General features: G+C 45.7%; 1 protein-coding gene across 30 annotated transcripts in view; it reads right to left on the reverse strand.

Annotated features, from left to right (window-relative positions):
* The window catches only part of LOC128696894 (voltage-dependent calcium channel subunit alpha-2/delta-3), a 346629-nt gene extending 333535 nt beyond the window's left edge, over positions 1-13094 (reverse strand). For 29 of the 30 annotated variants that reach the window (XM_070096153.1, XM_070096134.1, XM_070096126.1 and 26 more), the window contains exon 1: positions 12424-12956. In XM_070096153.1, the coding sequence (XP_069952254.1) occupies positions 12424-12563 (140 nt within the window). In that variant the 5' untranslated portion in view covers positions 12564-12956. The other variant, XM_070096124.1, reaches the window with a different exon arrangement.
* Between the last annotated feature and the right edge of the window lie 1170 nt (positions 13095-14264).

The raw sequence follows: 14264 nt of genomic DNA on the forward strand, positions 1-14264 counted from the left end.
ATGGCTCTTGCTGTTAATGGGTGCTAATAGCTGTTGCTGGTAATGGGTGCTAATGGCTGTTGCTGCTAATGAGTGATGGGTAGCTGTGGACGGTTGTGACGGTGGGTGTGAGTTGCTAGCGCTTTTGCTGCTAGATGCGGTTGAAGATACAAGACTAGTGGAACTCGTGATGGCGGGTACCCCAATATAAACGAAAATATAGAACACATTTCGAGTAGATACACACAAAATATTTCCAATAAATGAACAACCTTCCAAGTTTATATACAACAAACACTGCGATACAAAGTTATCTTGCTACAGGCAACACCTTCGCGTCCTTTTAATGATTACATTCTTCTACTAGTGGAGTACACCCCACTCCCTTTGATAGTCTGTAAGTCTCCATACTCTTGCTTCAACTTCACGCTGTTCCAGACTATGAAGCAAAACTCTTCTCCAGGCTGAGGGACTGACCACCTCAAAACTACGTCTTTAAGGGTGATGGACTGATTACATCGTCTTCACATCTTTACTGCTTCTGCTAATTCTTCTGTACCCGACTGAAGAAGCCTACTGAGTAGGCGAAACATTTCGGAATAAAGATACCTAACTGATATACATTTGTCTTACTTATCAATCCATCGCAACTGTAAATTAGTCTCATATTCATTTCTTAAGTTACAATAAACAGCTGTGGATAAATGAACAGAAAGGTGAGCGAGGGCTCGAACTGCTGGTACAGCGTCGGACTATTAATTTACGGACCAAGGTTCGAGCCCCTCATCTACTCTTCTGTTTTTTTCATACCTCGATAAGCTTACACTGCAACTGCGTCAGCTTGTATGATCATTCTGCAACTGCGTCAGCTGCCTCTGTATGTTGCTTTTGATTTATTAACATATTATTATGCAATATTTATAGCGCATCATGCATGCCAGTGAGATATTTACGACACATTAAGTTAGAAAATGATAATCGTTTTAGGAAATGTGTCACACCACATGGAGTACTCGACCCCATGGCGAGCCAGTCCTCTGATGAATCAAGGAAAATATAATCGATTATTTAATTAAAGTGTACATTACTAGTGCCTTTTAGTGTTTTGTTTTAAACCAGGATAATCCAGATTATAGAGTTTTTTTATTATTTCGGCGTGTTTAGATAAAAAGCTAGACTGGTCGTCTGCATGTTCAAGCGCTGACTACCCACTGCTACGTAGATTGTGATGGGTTCGTACTGGTTGAACACTGCGCTGAGAGCTGAGTAGGTACCCGGCTAGGGAAAACGTCACTCTGTAAAGTGCTGCTCTTATTACTGTGTGTCTTTATGTACTCAGATCAGTTTTACAGGCGATGAGCTGTTGTCCCAACTTAGCTCACTTCAAAGCTTATCCCTATTTAAGATATACTATTGCTACCCCCCAGGATGCGACCCACAAGAGTCAACTAACACCCAGGTGCCTGTTTGATGCTAGGTGAACAGGGGCAGCAGGTGTAAGGAAATATGCCCACCGTTTTCACCCACGCCGGGGATCGAACCAAAGACCCTCAGGATGTGAGTTGAGTGCGCTACCAAGTGAGCAACGTTTCTGACTGCTCCGTTACCTGTCTGTGATATGATGCGTCCTCCAGGGTCTTCTAGGTGGCCCCGGGTATCCAAATACTTCGACGTCCTGTTCTTCAGTCTGCACGTCCCATAGCCTTCCACTGAAGGGTCTAGCGAGTTGCCTTCCTGAATGAGGCCGAGTGAGGAGTCGACCAGGTACTCGTAGTTGTAGTCACGAATTAATAACACAAAATTCTCTTTCGTTACACTATACCCGATCATTACTTACCTAGCAAGGCGGTCTCCTTGTACATTCTGATGGCGAGTTTTGTCCAGGTCAGTATAGTGCATAAGTTTTGTCCAGGTCAATATAGTGTATAAATTTTGTCCATATCAGTATAGTGTATAAGTTTTGTCCAGGTTAGCAAGGTGTACAAGGTTGTACATTACACCTACGCATTCATTTTATTGATTCTATTTTATTAAAGAGATGGTTCCAACGTCTATCGTTTGCCTAATTATGTGGCTATGTCTAATTATGTGGTTATGTCTAATTATGTGGCTAGCCAGTCTACATCACCACAGAGCTCCACTATACCAACCAACCCTGTCAGATACAAATTATATTTTGTACACGCAGTAGCTATTTAACATCATTTACCACAGCATTAATACCAGTATAAATAAAAACATCCGAGTTATAGCATTTATTTCATTGCTCCGGAGGAAACATTAATAGTATTTTTAACCACTAAATAAACTTATATAATACTGTTATATGGGATCATATATGCGTATAGGAACAGGTATTAAGGGAGGAAGGTGTTGTATGTAATGTATTTGTAGACTTCGAGTAATTCTTAATTGTAGGAAAGTCATTATTTTATCTTGTGTTTCAACTCGTTGTTGAGTTTTAGACCTGACTGTCTACAGGACATCTTGGAATGACCCATTAGTATTTAACGCTTGTTCAAAGGAAAATTTGATCATATAGCATTTTGACTGGTGTGAATTCTGAGGTGCTGGAAGACTAGCGACGTGTTCACTTCCTTCTGGACAGTCTTTGTTGTGAAATAAAATCTAGCAATATCTTGGCTGGAACAAATAGCAAATAATCTACAGTTGGGAGAGGGAACTTCTGACTTGTTTCGGTCCGTCGTGAACGAGTGTCAAGTCACAACCAGTTTGAGGCCTGACAATGAACTTGGACTGACCGAAACGTTGTCATAAGTTTCCAAAGTGTGAGTGTTTTTGTGGTTTCTGCCTTTTTAGTGTTACTGACACAGGAAAATGGGCAAAGGGAGGAGAAGAGACAACATTACACAGGGGTCCTATTTTATATTTTTATCTTATTATTTTTGCAAGCATCTTTTTGCAAGGAGGTGAGGATAGTGTTGGTAAGGAGGTGAGGATGGTGATGGTGAGGAGATGAGGACAGTGATGGTGAGGGGGCGAGGACCCTAACCTAACACACTGGGTGGGTCACGAGGAGGACGCCCGGGCGGTTTTCGGGGCACACCGGAAATGAAGATCCCGCGTAGCCCTGCCTGGCCCCCCTTCCCTCTCTCTCTCTCTCTCTCTCTCTCTCTCTATATATATATATATATATATATATATATATATATATATATATATATATATATATATATATATATATATATATATATTCAACAAGGTGATTGATGTAGCATCTGATAAAGCTACTGTCCATCCCACTTACGGTTCTGTTCTACATATCTGAGTCTGAAACGGAATAATATTAAATGCTTTACACACTGCCAGTACTGTTGGTTGCTGATAAAATAAATCTTGCTGCTACAACCTCCAGAATACACTACACATACACATGTGGGCATGTATATGTTTATGTACATTCATCCTACGAATTTTTCCCTAAATTTCTTAAAAAAGTTACTGTCTTGGCTGTATTTTCCTTTACTTTCCCTCGAGATGTGATATTAGTACGTTGGACTACGTGTGAAAAGCAGTAACAGCCTGGTTGATCTGACCCTGATCCACAGCGAGGCCTGGTCAAGAGCTGGACCGCGGGGGCGTTGATCCCCGGAACACCCTGCACGTAGACTCCAGATAAAACCCTTTCTATATAAACATCAAGTGTCGTAAAAGGTGACTAAAATACCAGGAGTAAAGGGCCTAGTGACCTTCCCTTCAATCTCCATCATTTAAGAGACAGGGCGAATTTTTAAAATTCAGTTGTTTAAAAATCTACGTGAATGTAGCACAGGTTAACAGTAGTGATAAACGAGATAACAGTAATGATTGCCTCGTTCTATGTAAATAATTCTCCAGTCTTCCAGTTATGTCCTCGAATTCATATTGATACAGCCACTGGTTGGCGATACAAATAAAGATACCCAGATACCCAGATGTTGCATGTGTGTCTAATTCTTCATTCAGTAGTGATATAAAATGTAAAGCAGCCATAACACCAGTAATACACGTCATCTACCACAGCTGAGTACGGAAAAAGAAGTTATTTGAGACAAAACTGCAAGAACTTCCTAGACACTAAGCAAGTCGGGACACGAGCAAATATGTGGGCCTAGGTAAGGTATCACCTTGGGTTCCTGGCTGACTCTCGGTGTCAACCACTACTGAAGATGGATGTCTAAGCTGCCAGTCAGCTGGAAAGCAGAGAGCGTGGTACCATTGAAAAGTAGCTATGCCTGTGTTCTAGGTGTTCTAGAAACCTCAAGTTTGTAGCATCAGTGTGGAGCCCACACCTAGCTAATACAGATCTAGACAGTCTTGTGTTTAACAACTATATATTCACCTTCCCTGCCTACTTCTCCTCTTCTTCCTCCTCTTCTTCTTCTTCCTCCTCTTCTTCCTCCTCCTCCTCCTCCTCCTCCTCCTCCTCCTCCTCCTCCCCCTCCTCCTCCTCCTCCTCCTCCTCCTCCTCCTCCTCCTCCTCCTCCTCCTCCTCCTCCTCCTTATCCCCCTCCGGGTGACACTTGTCAAATCACTTAAGATCTTTCGTTGGGAATATTGTTCAGTGTTGACGGCCTCGTTCAGGGCAGGAGAGATATCAGAGCTGGAACACAGACAGGGATCATTTACGGCCCACAAAGAGCCAAAAAACAATTACTGGTGACGTCTTAAAGTCCTAAATATGTACTTAGTGGAGAGGAGGAGGAGAGAGAGAGAGAGAGAGAGAGAGAGAGAAAGAAAGAGACATGATAATAAATACCTGGAAAATACTCGAGGGCTTTGTCACAAATTTCCACATTGCCGTAACAACACACTGGAGCAAGAGGTATAGGAGGAAATACAAAATATACCCAGTGAAAATAAAGGGTGCAGTGGGCACAATAAGAGAACACTGTATCAACATCCGTGGCCCCAGATTATTCAACATTTCACCAGAAGATATCAGAAAAACTGCTGGAACAAGTATAGACGTCTCTTTAGGGGAAAACTGTACAAGTATCTTCACCAGGTGCCAAACCAACCAGGATGTGATGGATATGTGGGGCAGCGGCCTGCAGCAGCAACAACAGCCTGGTTGACCTAGCTAGCACCAGACGAGCCTGGTCCATGGCCGGGCTCCTGGAGTGGAAAAACTCTCGAAGCTCATCAAAGGAATAAATGAGAATCCTCTTTCTCGTCCACTTCCCCCCCTCCACCTCCCCCTCCTTCTACTTCCCCTCCCCCTCCTCCAACTCCTCCTCCCCTCCTCCCCCTCTTCCTCCCCCTCCTCCTCCCCCTTCTCCTCCCCCTCCTCCTCCCCTCCTCCTCCCCCTCCTCCTCCCCCTCCCCCTCCTCCTCCCCCTCCCCCTCCTCCTCCCCCTCCCCCTCCTCCTCCTCCCTTCCCTCCTCCTTCTACACTCTAGGAAGGGGAGACGTGAGCAGCATAATTACACAAGATTAACAGAAGATGCTTGAGGGCAGTGGGACCCCTCTTCCCCTCCCCCTTACCCTCCCCCTTCCTCTCCCCTCTCCTTTCCCCTCCATCTTCCACTCCCCCTTCCTCCCCCCCTTTCGCCTTCCCTGGCCCCTTCCCCTTTATCTTCCCCCTTCTCGCCGCTTCTCCCCCCTGCCCTTTATCCTTGGGGCTAATGACGTTAATTAAAAATTTCCCCTTCCTCCCCTTCCCCTGCTCTTTCTAGCCCTTCCTCCCCTTCTCATGCCCTTGCTCACCCCTTTCTATCCTCCCTCTGCCCTTTCTCCCCTTCCTCCCCTCCCCTATACCCTTTTTCACCTCTCCCTTCCCTTTCCCCTGCATTTTCTCACCCCTTTTTTCCCTCCCCCTGCCCTTTCTCACCCATATTCCCGTCATCTCCCCCTCCCCAAGCCATCTTTCCCTCCCCAAGCCATCTCCCCCTCTCCAAGCCATCTCCCCCTCCCTAAGCCATTTCCCCCTCCCCAAGCTATCTCCCCCTCCCTAAGCCATATCCCCCTCCCCAAGCCATCTCCCCCTCCCCAAGCCATCTCCCCCTCCCCAAGCCATCTCTCCTCCCCAAGTCATCTTCCCCTCCTCAAGCCATCTCCCCCTCCCCAAGCCATCTCCCGCTCCCCAAGCCATCTCCTCCTCCCCAAGCCATCTCCCCCTCCTCAAGTCATCTCCCCCTCCCCAAGCCATCTCTCCCTCCCTAAGCCATATCCCCCTCCCCAAGCCACTCCCCAAGCCATCTCCCCCTCCTCAAGCCATCTCCCCCTCCCCAAGCCATCTCTCCCTCCCTAAGCCATATCCCCCTCTCCAAGCCATCTCCCCCTCCCCAAGCCATCTCCCCCTCCCCAAGCCATCTCCCCCTCCCCAAGCCATCTCCCCCCCAATCCATCTCCCCCTTCCCTAGTCATCTCACCTTCGCCAAACCATCTCCCCTCCTTCTCCCCTTCCCCTTTACCCTCCCCTTCTTCTCCCCCTCCTCCTCACCCTCCCCAGGCTCGTCGTTGCAAATGCATTAAAGTTTTTTCCTTACGGGGGCAGCATGGGAGGGGAGGAAACTGTAAGGGGGAGGGAAATGAGGCGAAGGGAAGGGGAGGGGAATGGGGCGAGGGGAAAGGGGAGGGGAAGAGGTGGTGGGGAAACATGCTCAACATACCTGAACTGCTGCCGAGCATAGCATACTTCCGGTAGGGGAAGGCCTCCCCTCCCCCCTCCCTTTCATGTCTAACCTCCCCTTCCTTCCTACTCCCCTTCCTCTCCTTCCTGCTGCCCTTCCTCTTCTTCCTGCTCCACTTCCTCTCCTACCTGCTCCACTTCCTCTTCTTCCTACTCCGCTTCCTCTTCCTGCTCCACTTCCTCTTCTTCCTGCTCTAATTCCTCTTCTTCCTACTCCGCTTCCTCTTCTTCCTGCTCCACTTCCTCTTTTTTCTGCTCCACTTCCTCTTTTTCCTGCTTCACTTCCTCTCCTACTTGCTCCCCTTCCTCTTCTTCCTGCTCCACCTCCTCTCCTACCTGCTCCCCTTCCTCTTCTTCCTGCCCCACTTCCTCTCCTACCTGCTCCCCTTCCTCTTCTTCCTGCCCCACTTCCTCTCCTACCTGCTCCCCTTCCTCTTCTTTCTGCTCCACTTCCTCTCCAACCTGCTCCACTTTCTCTTCTTCCTGCTCCACTTCCTCTTCTTCTTGCTCCACTTCTCCTTCTTGCTCGCCACGCTGGTGTAATAGCAGATAAAATGTTGCATGGATCCTCAACTTCCAGTGATGGATGTTCAACTTCCAGAGATGGATCTTCAATTTCCAGTGATGGATCTTCAACCTCCAGTGATGGATCCTCAACTTCCAGTGATGGATCCTCAACTTCCAATGATGGTCTTCAACTTCCAATGATGGATCTTCAACTTCTAGTGATGGATATTCAACCTCCAGTTATGGATCCTCAACTTCCATTGATGGATCCTCAATTTCCGGTGATGAATCTTCAACTTCCAGTGATGGATCCTCATCTTCCAGTGATGGTCTTCAACTTCCAATGATGGTCTTCAACTTCCAATGATGGTCTTCAACTTCCAGTGCTGGATCTTCAGCTTCCAGTGATAGAGCTTCAACTTCCAATGATGGTCTTCAATTTCCAATGATGGTCTTCAGCTACCACTGATGGTCTTCAAATTCTAGTGTTCTTCCCGGTGAGAAACTCAGTCTCACAAAATCGAGAACTCGTTCCAATTTTCTTTCTCATTCTAATACTTTTTATGGACAAATATGAAAATCCTGGCAGTGTTACCTGCTTTACTCATGACACTAGACTTTCCGGGTGTCGTCCAGTGAGAACACAACGAACTGTAATGGGAGCTTCCATGGCCTTTGCTATCTGTCTTTCCCATGTACTACCATGTACTTCTCCGTCTAGGCCTAAAGAAAAGAAAAAAACATGATCTAAAACTGGCAGAACTTTCAGCTGCTCTGATGTGGAGAAACTAAAGAAATATAAAGTAAAAACAGCACAAAAGTGCAATTTAACAAAAACAGTCTATAGGAGTGATGTGAAATGTAACTGGGATATAATAATGTTGAAAGATTGTAAGTGGAAAGAGGATAGTAGTGTAACTATGACATCTGCAGTTGATGTGAGTCTGGCTCAAAACAAGAGATCTCAGATCAGTAATGAAGTTCTAAGACAGTATTTATACCTGCTTCCAGGACTGGAGCATGGACTACTGCCACACAGCAATAGCCTTATATAAAGTATTCGAATAACCTTTATCTGAAAAATATTCAGAAAAACATTATTGCTTGTATCAGTCCAATACCTAAGATGCTGAGAAAGATTTTCAAATGTGTTAAATTGTCCTTCCTGGAAGACAGGCAGCAAACTTGTATCTTGTTTTACATTTAAAAGAGGCTGGTCAGACTGGCCTAAGGGAAAGCCCAAGTGCAATATAGGTCAGAAACAAGCCAGCAGTAATGAGGGGTCCAATATGCTCCACAGACTCTCTTCACTTAGAGAATAAAAAGTCACAATACCGTGACTGGGACAATGCACGAATAACCCGCACGTAGGAGACTAAAACTTACGACGACTTTACTGTCCGACTTCGACTGAAACGTAATTAGTTAATGATCCGAGTCGGACCGAAGCGTCGTCACAAGATTCAGTCTCGTACGCGCAGGTTATCTGTGTGTGTGTGTATGAAGAGAGAGAGAGAGAGAGAGAGAGAGAGAGAGAGAGAGAGTGAAGGAAAGAAAGAGAGAGAGATCTGTTGCTCCCGACCTAGTTTGTTTTCACAAGCTAAGAGCTGTTATTCTACATCAGTTTTTTTTAAGCAATGACACTACCCAAGCTCGGCCGGGGGATTCAGTCCATGACCTTTAGGAAATCTGCTGACAAACAAGAACACGTAACAAAACATTACTGGACGACCTTCCACTCAAGTGTGAGGACTGACCCCTTAAGTGTAGTCCCAGGTGTGAATTTCCTCAAGTCTGCCTCAGCTATCAGCTGTCAGGTGTGAGTTGCCTCAGGTGTCAGATGTCAGGTGTGAGCTGCTGCAGGTTAGAGCTGCGTCATCTGTGTGTTTCCTCGTAAAGGAATGTATCCTCTCAAGGCTGGCCTTGATAGTGTTTATTTTCCCTCCAACGGTATTGTGATGTGCTCCAATATTATTCCCGAGAGTTTCCAGCAGAGATTACATCGTGGAGCTCTTAAAGAGCTTAGATTCATTGTAAGCTCTTGTGGGACGTCAGAAGAGACGTTTGACTACTCACAAGCAGCACAGTAGAGGCTGGGTGAAGGCACGAACTCACTACATTAGTGAGAAAAACAATACGAAGATTGCAAAACAACATTTCCCCGAAACAACGTTTCAGCCTGTGAAGAGCTTTGCACAGAGCGAAACGTTGCGTAAAGAGTAGCATTTTGAACCAACTGTCTTTTCTGCAAGGGAGGCTGACGAGACTCAATAGGCCTATAGTTCTCTCAACAGCAAAAGAATCATGGTAAGCTTGGCTTCTAAACCTTAACACACAGCTACCACTTGCAAAATTAGTACTTAACATTCTCAATATACTTTATTCGACGGTACTGATGAAGTGGTTTTGATATTAAAGCTAATTTATTCCTGCGCTGAAGAGCTTTGCTTATTCTTCTTGCGATAGGAGATACAATACACCTATTTTGAAGACAAGCTTTTCTTAATATTTTCAAGAATTGGGTGTGTTCGTGATTTTTTGTAAAAAAGAAAAAAATATTACCCCACTGGTCATTTCCCAAGAAGGAAGAGCGACCCCCCTCCCCCCCCCAAAAGAAAATACTTCCTTATTATTGTTGTAAGTTGTTTGCCTTTCATTTAAATAAGTTCCAATACCCATGAGCAAAGAATCAAATGCTTCACCAAGCAGCGAATCAGGAATCGAGATCGTTATTTCAGAAATGTCGAAGCTGATTCCCTACCTCGAACATTCTAGCAGTTATAGCGAACCGTAGTGCGGTGCCGCAGACCATAGTGAAGAAAGCAAGGTGTTGCCGGGACAACGTTCCTCTCTGTTAGAGGACAAGGTAGCAGCTCTGCAGAGTAGTTTATCCTCGTTGGGGTCGCGGCGTAGTGCATGTTTGTACCTCGTCAGAGTCACAGTCAATCCTAAAAGTTTTCTTCAGAGTGCAACAACGCACGCTAAACACCATGCAGTCATTACAGTGCATGCTGAGTGCTATATATATAGGTATATATATATATATATATATATATATATATATATATATATATATATATATATATATATATATATATATATATATATATATATATATATATATATATATATATATATATATATATATATATATATATATATATATATATATATGCAATAAGATCACAGTAAACAGGTGATTTTAAAATATGCAAAACAATCACTGTGAAAGAGTAGTGAAATTCCAAGCGCTTTCGTGACTACTCACTTTCATAGTTCCTTGACAATGTGAGTAGTCACGAAAGCGCTTGGAATTTCACTACTCTTTAAACACAGTGGTTGTTTTGCATATATATATATATATATATATATATATATATATATATATATATATATATATATATATATATATATATATATATATATATATATATAAATATATATATATATAATTTTCTCTTATACGTTTAAAGATATATCTTTTCCATTGATGTTAATGCAAAAATTAATAATTTTGTACCAAAAGAACCTTAGAAAACTTACCTAACCTTATTATAACAAGCGAAATTTAACTTAGCCTAATCCAACTAAATATATTTTAAATAAGTTTACAGTAATTTAATAAAAAAACAAACACAATGAAATTATTGTATACTCAAATTTTCGCTTGCCTTATTCGGCAAGAAGAGCGTTGCTATTTAAGCCAAAATCGCAAGTTTTACCTATTCGGCACGACATATATATGTGAAGATGTACAAGGTTAGTGGTGTTATGTTGAAGATTATGAGTAGTAGTAGTAGTAGTAGTAGTAGTAGTAGTAGTAGTAACTGCTATAACCTACGTTATCTTAACCTAACTTTACCTACCCTGATGAACCTTAGCATAACATAATCATGTTAACCTAACCAACCTAACCAAAAGTACACGGGAAGCAAAAAATAGGCTAGCATCTGTGCAATGAAATGCAACATACTGACTTAAGAGAGACTGATAGGGAAAAGCAACAGCTAAAAGAAACAGGAGGTTGTCAGGAAGGATGATCCAGGCGAAGCAACAGTCAGTTGTTGATGCTTTTGTGCAAAGTGTATTGCACTATGCTGGACTCTTAACTCTGACCTCTTGAAGACATTGGCTCTCGTTAAATGCTGTAACCCCTCGTCTTGCGATGCTGTAACCCCTCGGCTTGCAATGCTGTAACACCTAGTTTTGCGATGCTGTAACCCCTCGTCTTGGGATGCTGTAACCTTTCGGCTTGCGATGCTGTAACCCGTCGTCTTGTGATGCTGTAACCTTTCGGCTTGCGATGCTGTAATACCTCGTTTTACGATGCTGTAACCCCTCGTTTTGCGATGCTGTAACCCCTCGTCTTGGGATGCTGTAACCTTCCGGCTTACGATGCTGTAACCCGTCGTCTTGTGATGCTGTAACCCCCTGGCTTGCAATGCTGGGTTACAGCAAGAGGTACAGAAGTTACAGTCTGGTGATGGGGCTTTAAAGGAGGTTTCGATCAGCCCTTAACCATTACATAATGATTTTAAAGGATGCACATTGGTAGAGAAAAGATACAAGGAACAGCGTTTCGCCCTGCAGAACTAGAACTTTGTACAGAACTTTGCTCCAATTAAAGCTTTGTTTGCAATGAGTGAGACAGATAAATAGATAGATAGAGAGAGAGAGAGAGAGAGAGAGACCATTCTCAGGAATTTAGCGACCAAAAAGGGAGTAGTGCCAACATTAGTGACCAGAAAGGGAGTATTGCCAACATTAGTGACCAGAAGAGGAGTAGTGCCAACATTAGTGGCCAGAAGGAAAGCAGTGCCACCATTAGTGACCAGAAGAGTGATAATGCCAATATTATTGGTTTTGATAACTACAATGGCACTCTTCCTGTTCCTAACAGAGTATGTGAGCCATGAGATTAATAGTAAAAAATAATGTTACCTTGAGGTGAAGCTGCGTATTGAAAAATTGGGAAAGACTTAGCATATGTGAAGTGCCAATCTTCCTCCACTCCTCCACTTCCTTCTCTCTTTTTCCTTCCCCTCCCTTCCTTTCCTTCTAGCCCTCCTCCTTCTCCTCATCCTTATTTCCCTCAGTATTTAATAAATTACTCTTTGTTAACATTCTTGTACTAAATAGTCACACACACACAAACACACACACACACACACACACACACACACACACACACACACACACACACATACACACACACACGACAAACCACCTGGAGTCTTCGTTTTCTGTACGGTGGAAATACCAGAACGACTTAGAACTGGGAATGATTGCAGTGGATTACTTACTCCTGATGGGGCATGTTAATCTCATTCTCCTGGGTGAAGACGGCCATCAGCGCCGGAAACAACATTAAGAACGTCAAGAAGAAGGTTGTCCGGTGATGCACTAGCGGCAGGGACCACCACCACCTCATTTTATGCCTCATTGTGGTGCTTGAACGTAAGGAAGGACTCTGTGCACAGGTGATACTTGCACCACACTACCACCACAGCACTACCACATACACACGCCAGAGAGAACACGGGGGGGAGGGGCGTTTACTTCAGACCGCTGCGTTCACCATCGCTGTGTTTCTGCATGCAGAGAAGAACGAGAAAAATTGAAAGCCGTTCTTGTGTAATATCACTACACTGCTTCACGTTCCCTGTCAACCTACTGCTTGCACTGCCCTTCAAGACCCCCCCAGGGGATTACGTTTCTGAGCGAGGGGGAGTGAGAGAGAAAGAGAGAGGGAGAGAGAGAGAGAGAGAGAGAGAGAGGGCGGGGCAGAGCTCTAGACAGCAGTCATGGCAGGCAGGTGGGTATGAGTTCCAAGGGAGCTCACCTCAAGCACTGGCAGCCACTGAGAGCTCAACACTGCCAGCCAGCGTCGTCTCTAGCCTCCGATCAATAAAAATAGCTGCGCGGGCACAGCTGCTGCTGCTGCTGCTGCTGCTGCTACTCCCTTTCCATTCCCTCCCCCCACTCTCTCCCCATCCCCCACTCCCCAAACCTCCCCACTCCCCGGGCACTAAGCTCCCCACTCCCTGTGCTGCCGCGATCAATCCTCGTGGTGAGACGCGCGCGCCAGCTTCGAACTTCGCTTGTCTCCTGCCTCTGTGAGGCAGCAGTGGCAACAGCAGCAACAGCAGCAGCAGCAGCAACTGCGGCGCCAGTAGAAGCAGCGGTGATGTCAGTAACTGCAGCAGCAGCAGCAGCAGCAGTAGTAGCAGAAACAGCAGCAAGGACAGCAAATGTGACAGCAGCAGCAGTGGCATTGTTAGTAGAATTAGTAGATACCGCAGCAGCAGCGACCGCAGCAGAGACCGCAGCAGCGAGCACAGCAGAGACCACAGCAGCGACCGCAGCAGAAACCGCAGCAGCGACCGCAGCAGAGACTGCAGCAGCGACCCCAGCAGAGACCCCAGCAGAGACCGCAGCAGCGATCGCAGCAGAGACCACATCAGCAGCGACCGCAGCAGAGACCCCGGTAGCGATCACAGCAGACCGCAGTAGTGGCCTCAGCAGAGACCCCGGCAGCGATCACAGCAGAGACCGCAGCAGCGACCAGAGCAGAGACCCCAGCAGCGACCACAGCAGCAACCCCAAGAGCGATTACAGCAGCGACCACATCAGATACCACAGCAGAGACCGCAGCAGAGACCACATCAGAAAACGCAGCAGAGAACACAGCAGAGACCACACCAGAGACCGCACCAGAGACTTCAGCAGCGACCGCAGCAGAGACTGCAGCAGCGACCGCAGCAGAGACCGCAGCAGCGACCGCAGCAGAGACCGCAGCAGAGACCGCAGCAGCGACCGCAGCAGAGACTGCAGCAGCAACCAGAGCAGAGACCCCCAGCAGCGACCACAACATAGACTGCAGCAGAGACCACAGTAGAGACCACAGCAGTGGCCACACCAGAGACTACATCAGACACCGCAGCAGAGACCAAAGCAGCGACCAGAGGAGAGACCACAGCAGAGACCGCAGCAGAGACCACAGTAGAGACCACAACAGAGACCGCAGCAGCAACCACAGCAGACACTGCAGCAGAGAACACAGCAGTGACCAAAACAGCCACCACAGCAGAGACCACACCAGAAAACGCAGCAGAGACCACATCAGACACCGCAGTAGAGACTA

This window comes from Cherax quadricarinatus, chromosome 52, assembly GCF_038502225.1.
Source record: "Cherax quadricarinatus isolate ZL_2023a chromosome 52, ASM3850222v1, whole genome shotgun sequence".
Lineage (NCBI taxonomy): Eukaryota > Metazoa > Arthropoda > Malacostraca > Decapoda > Parastacidae > Cherax > Cherax quadricarinatus.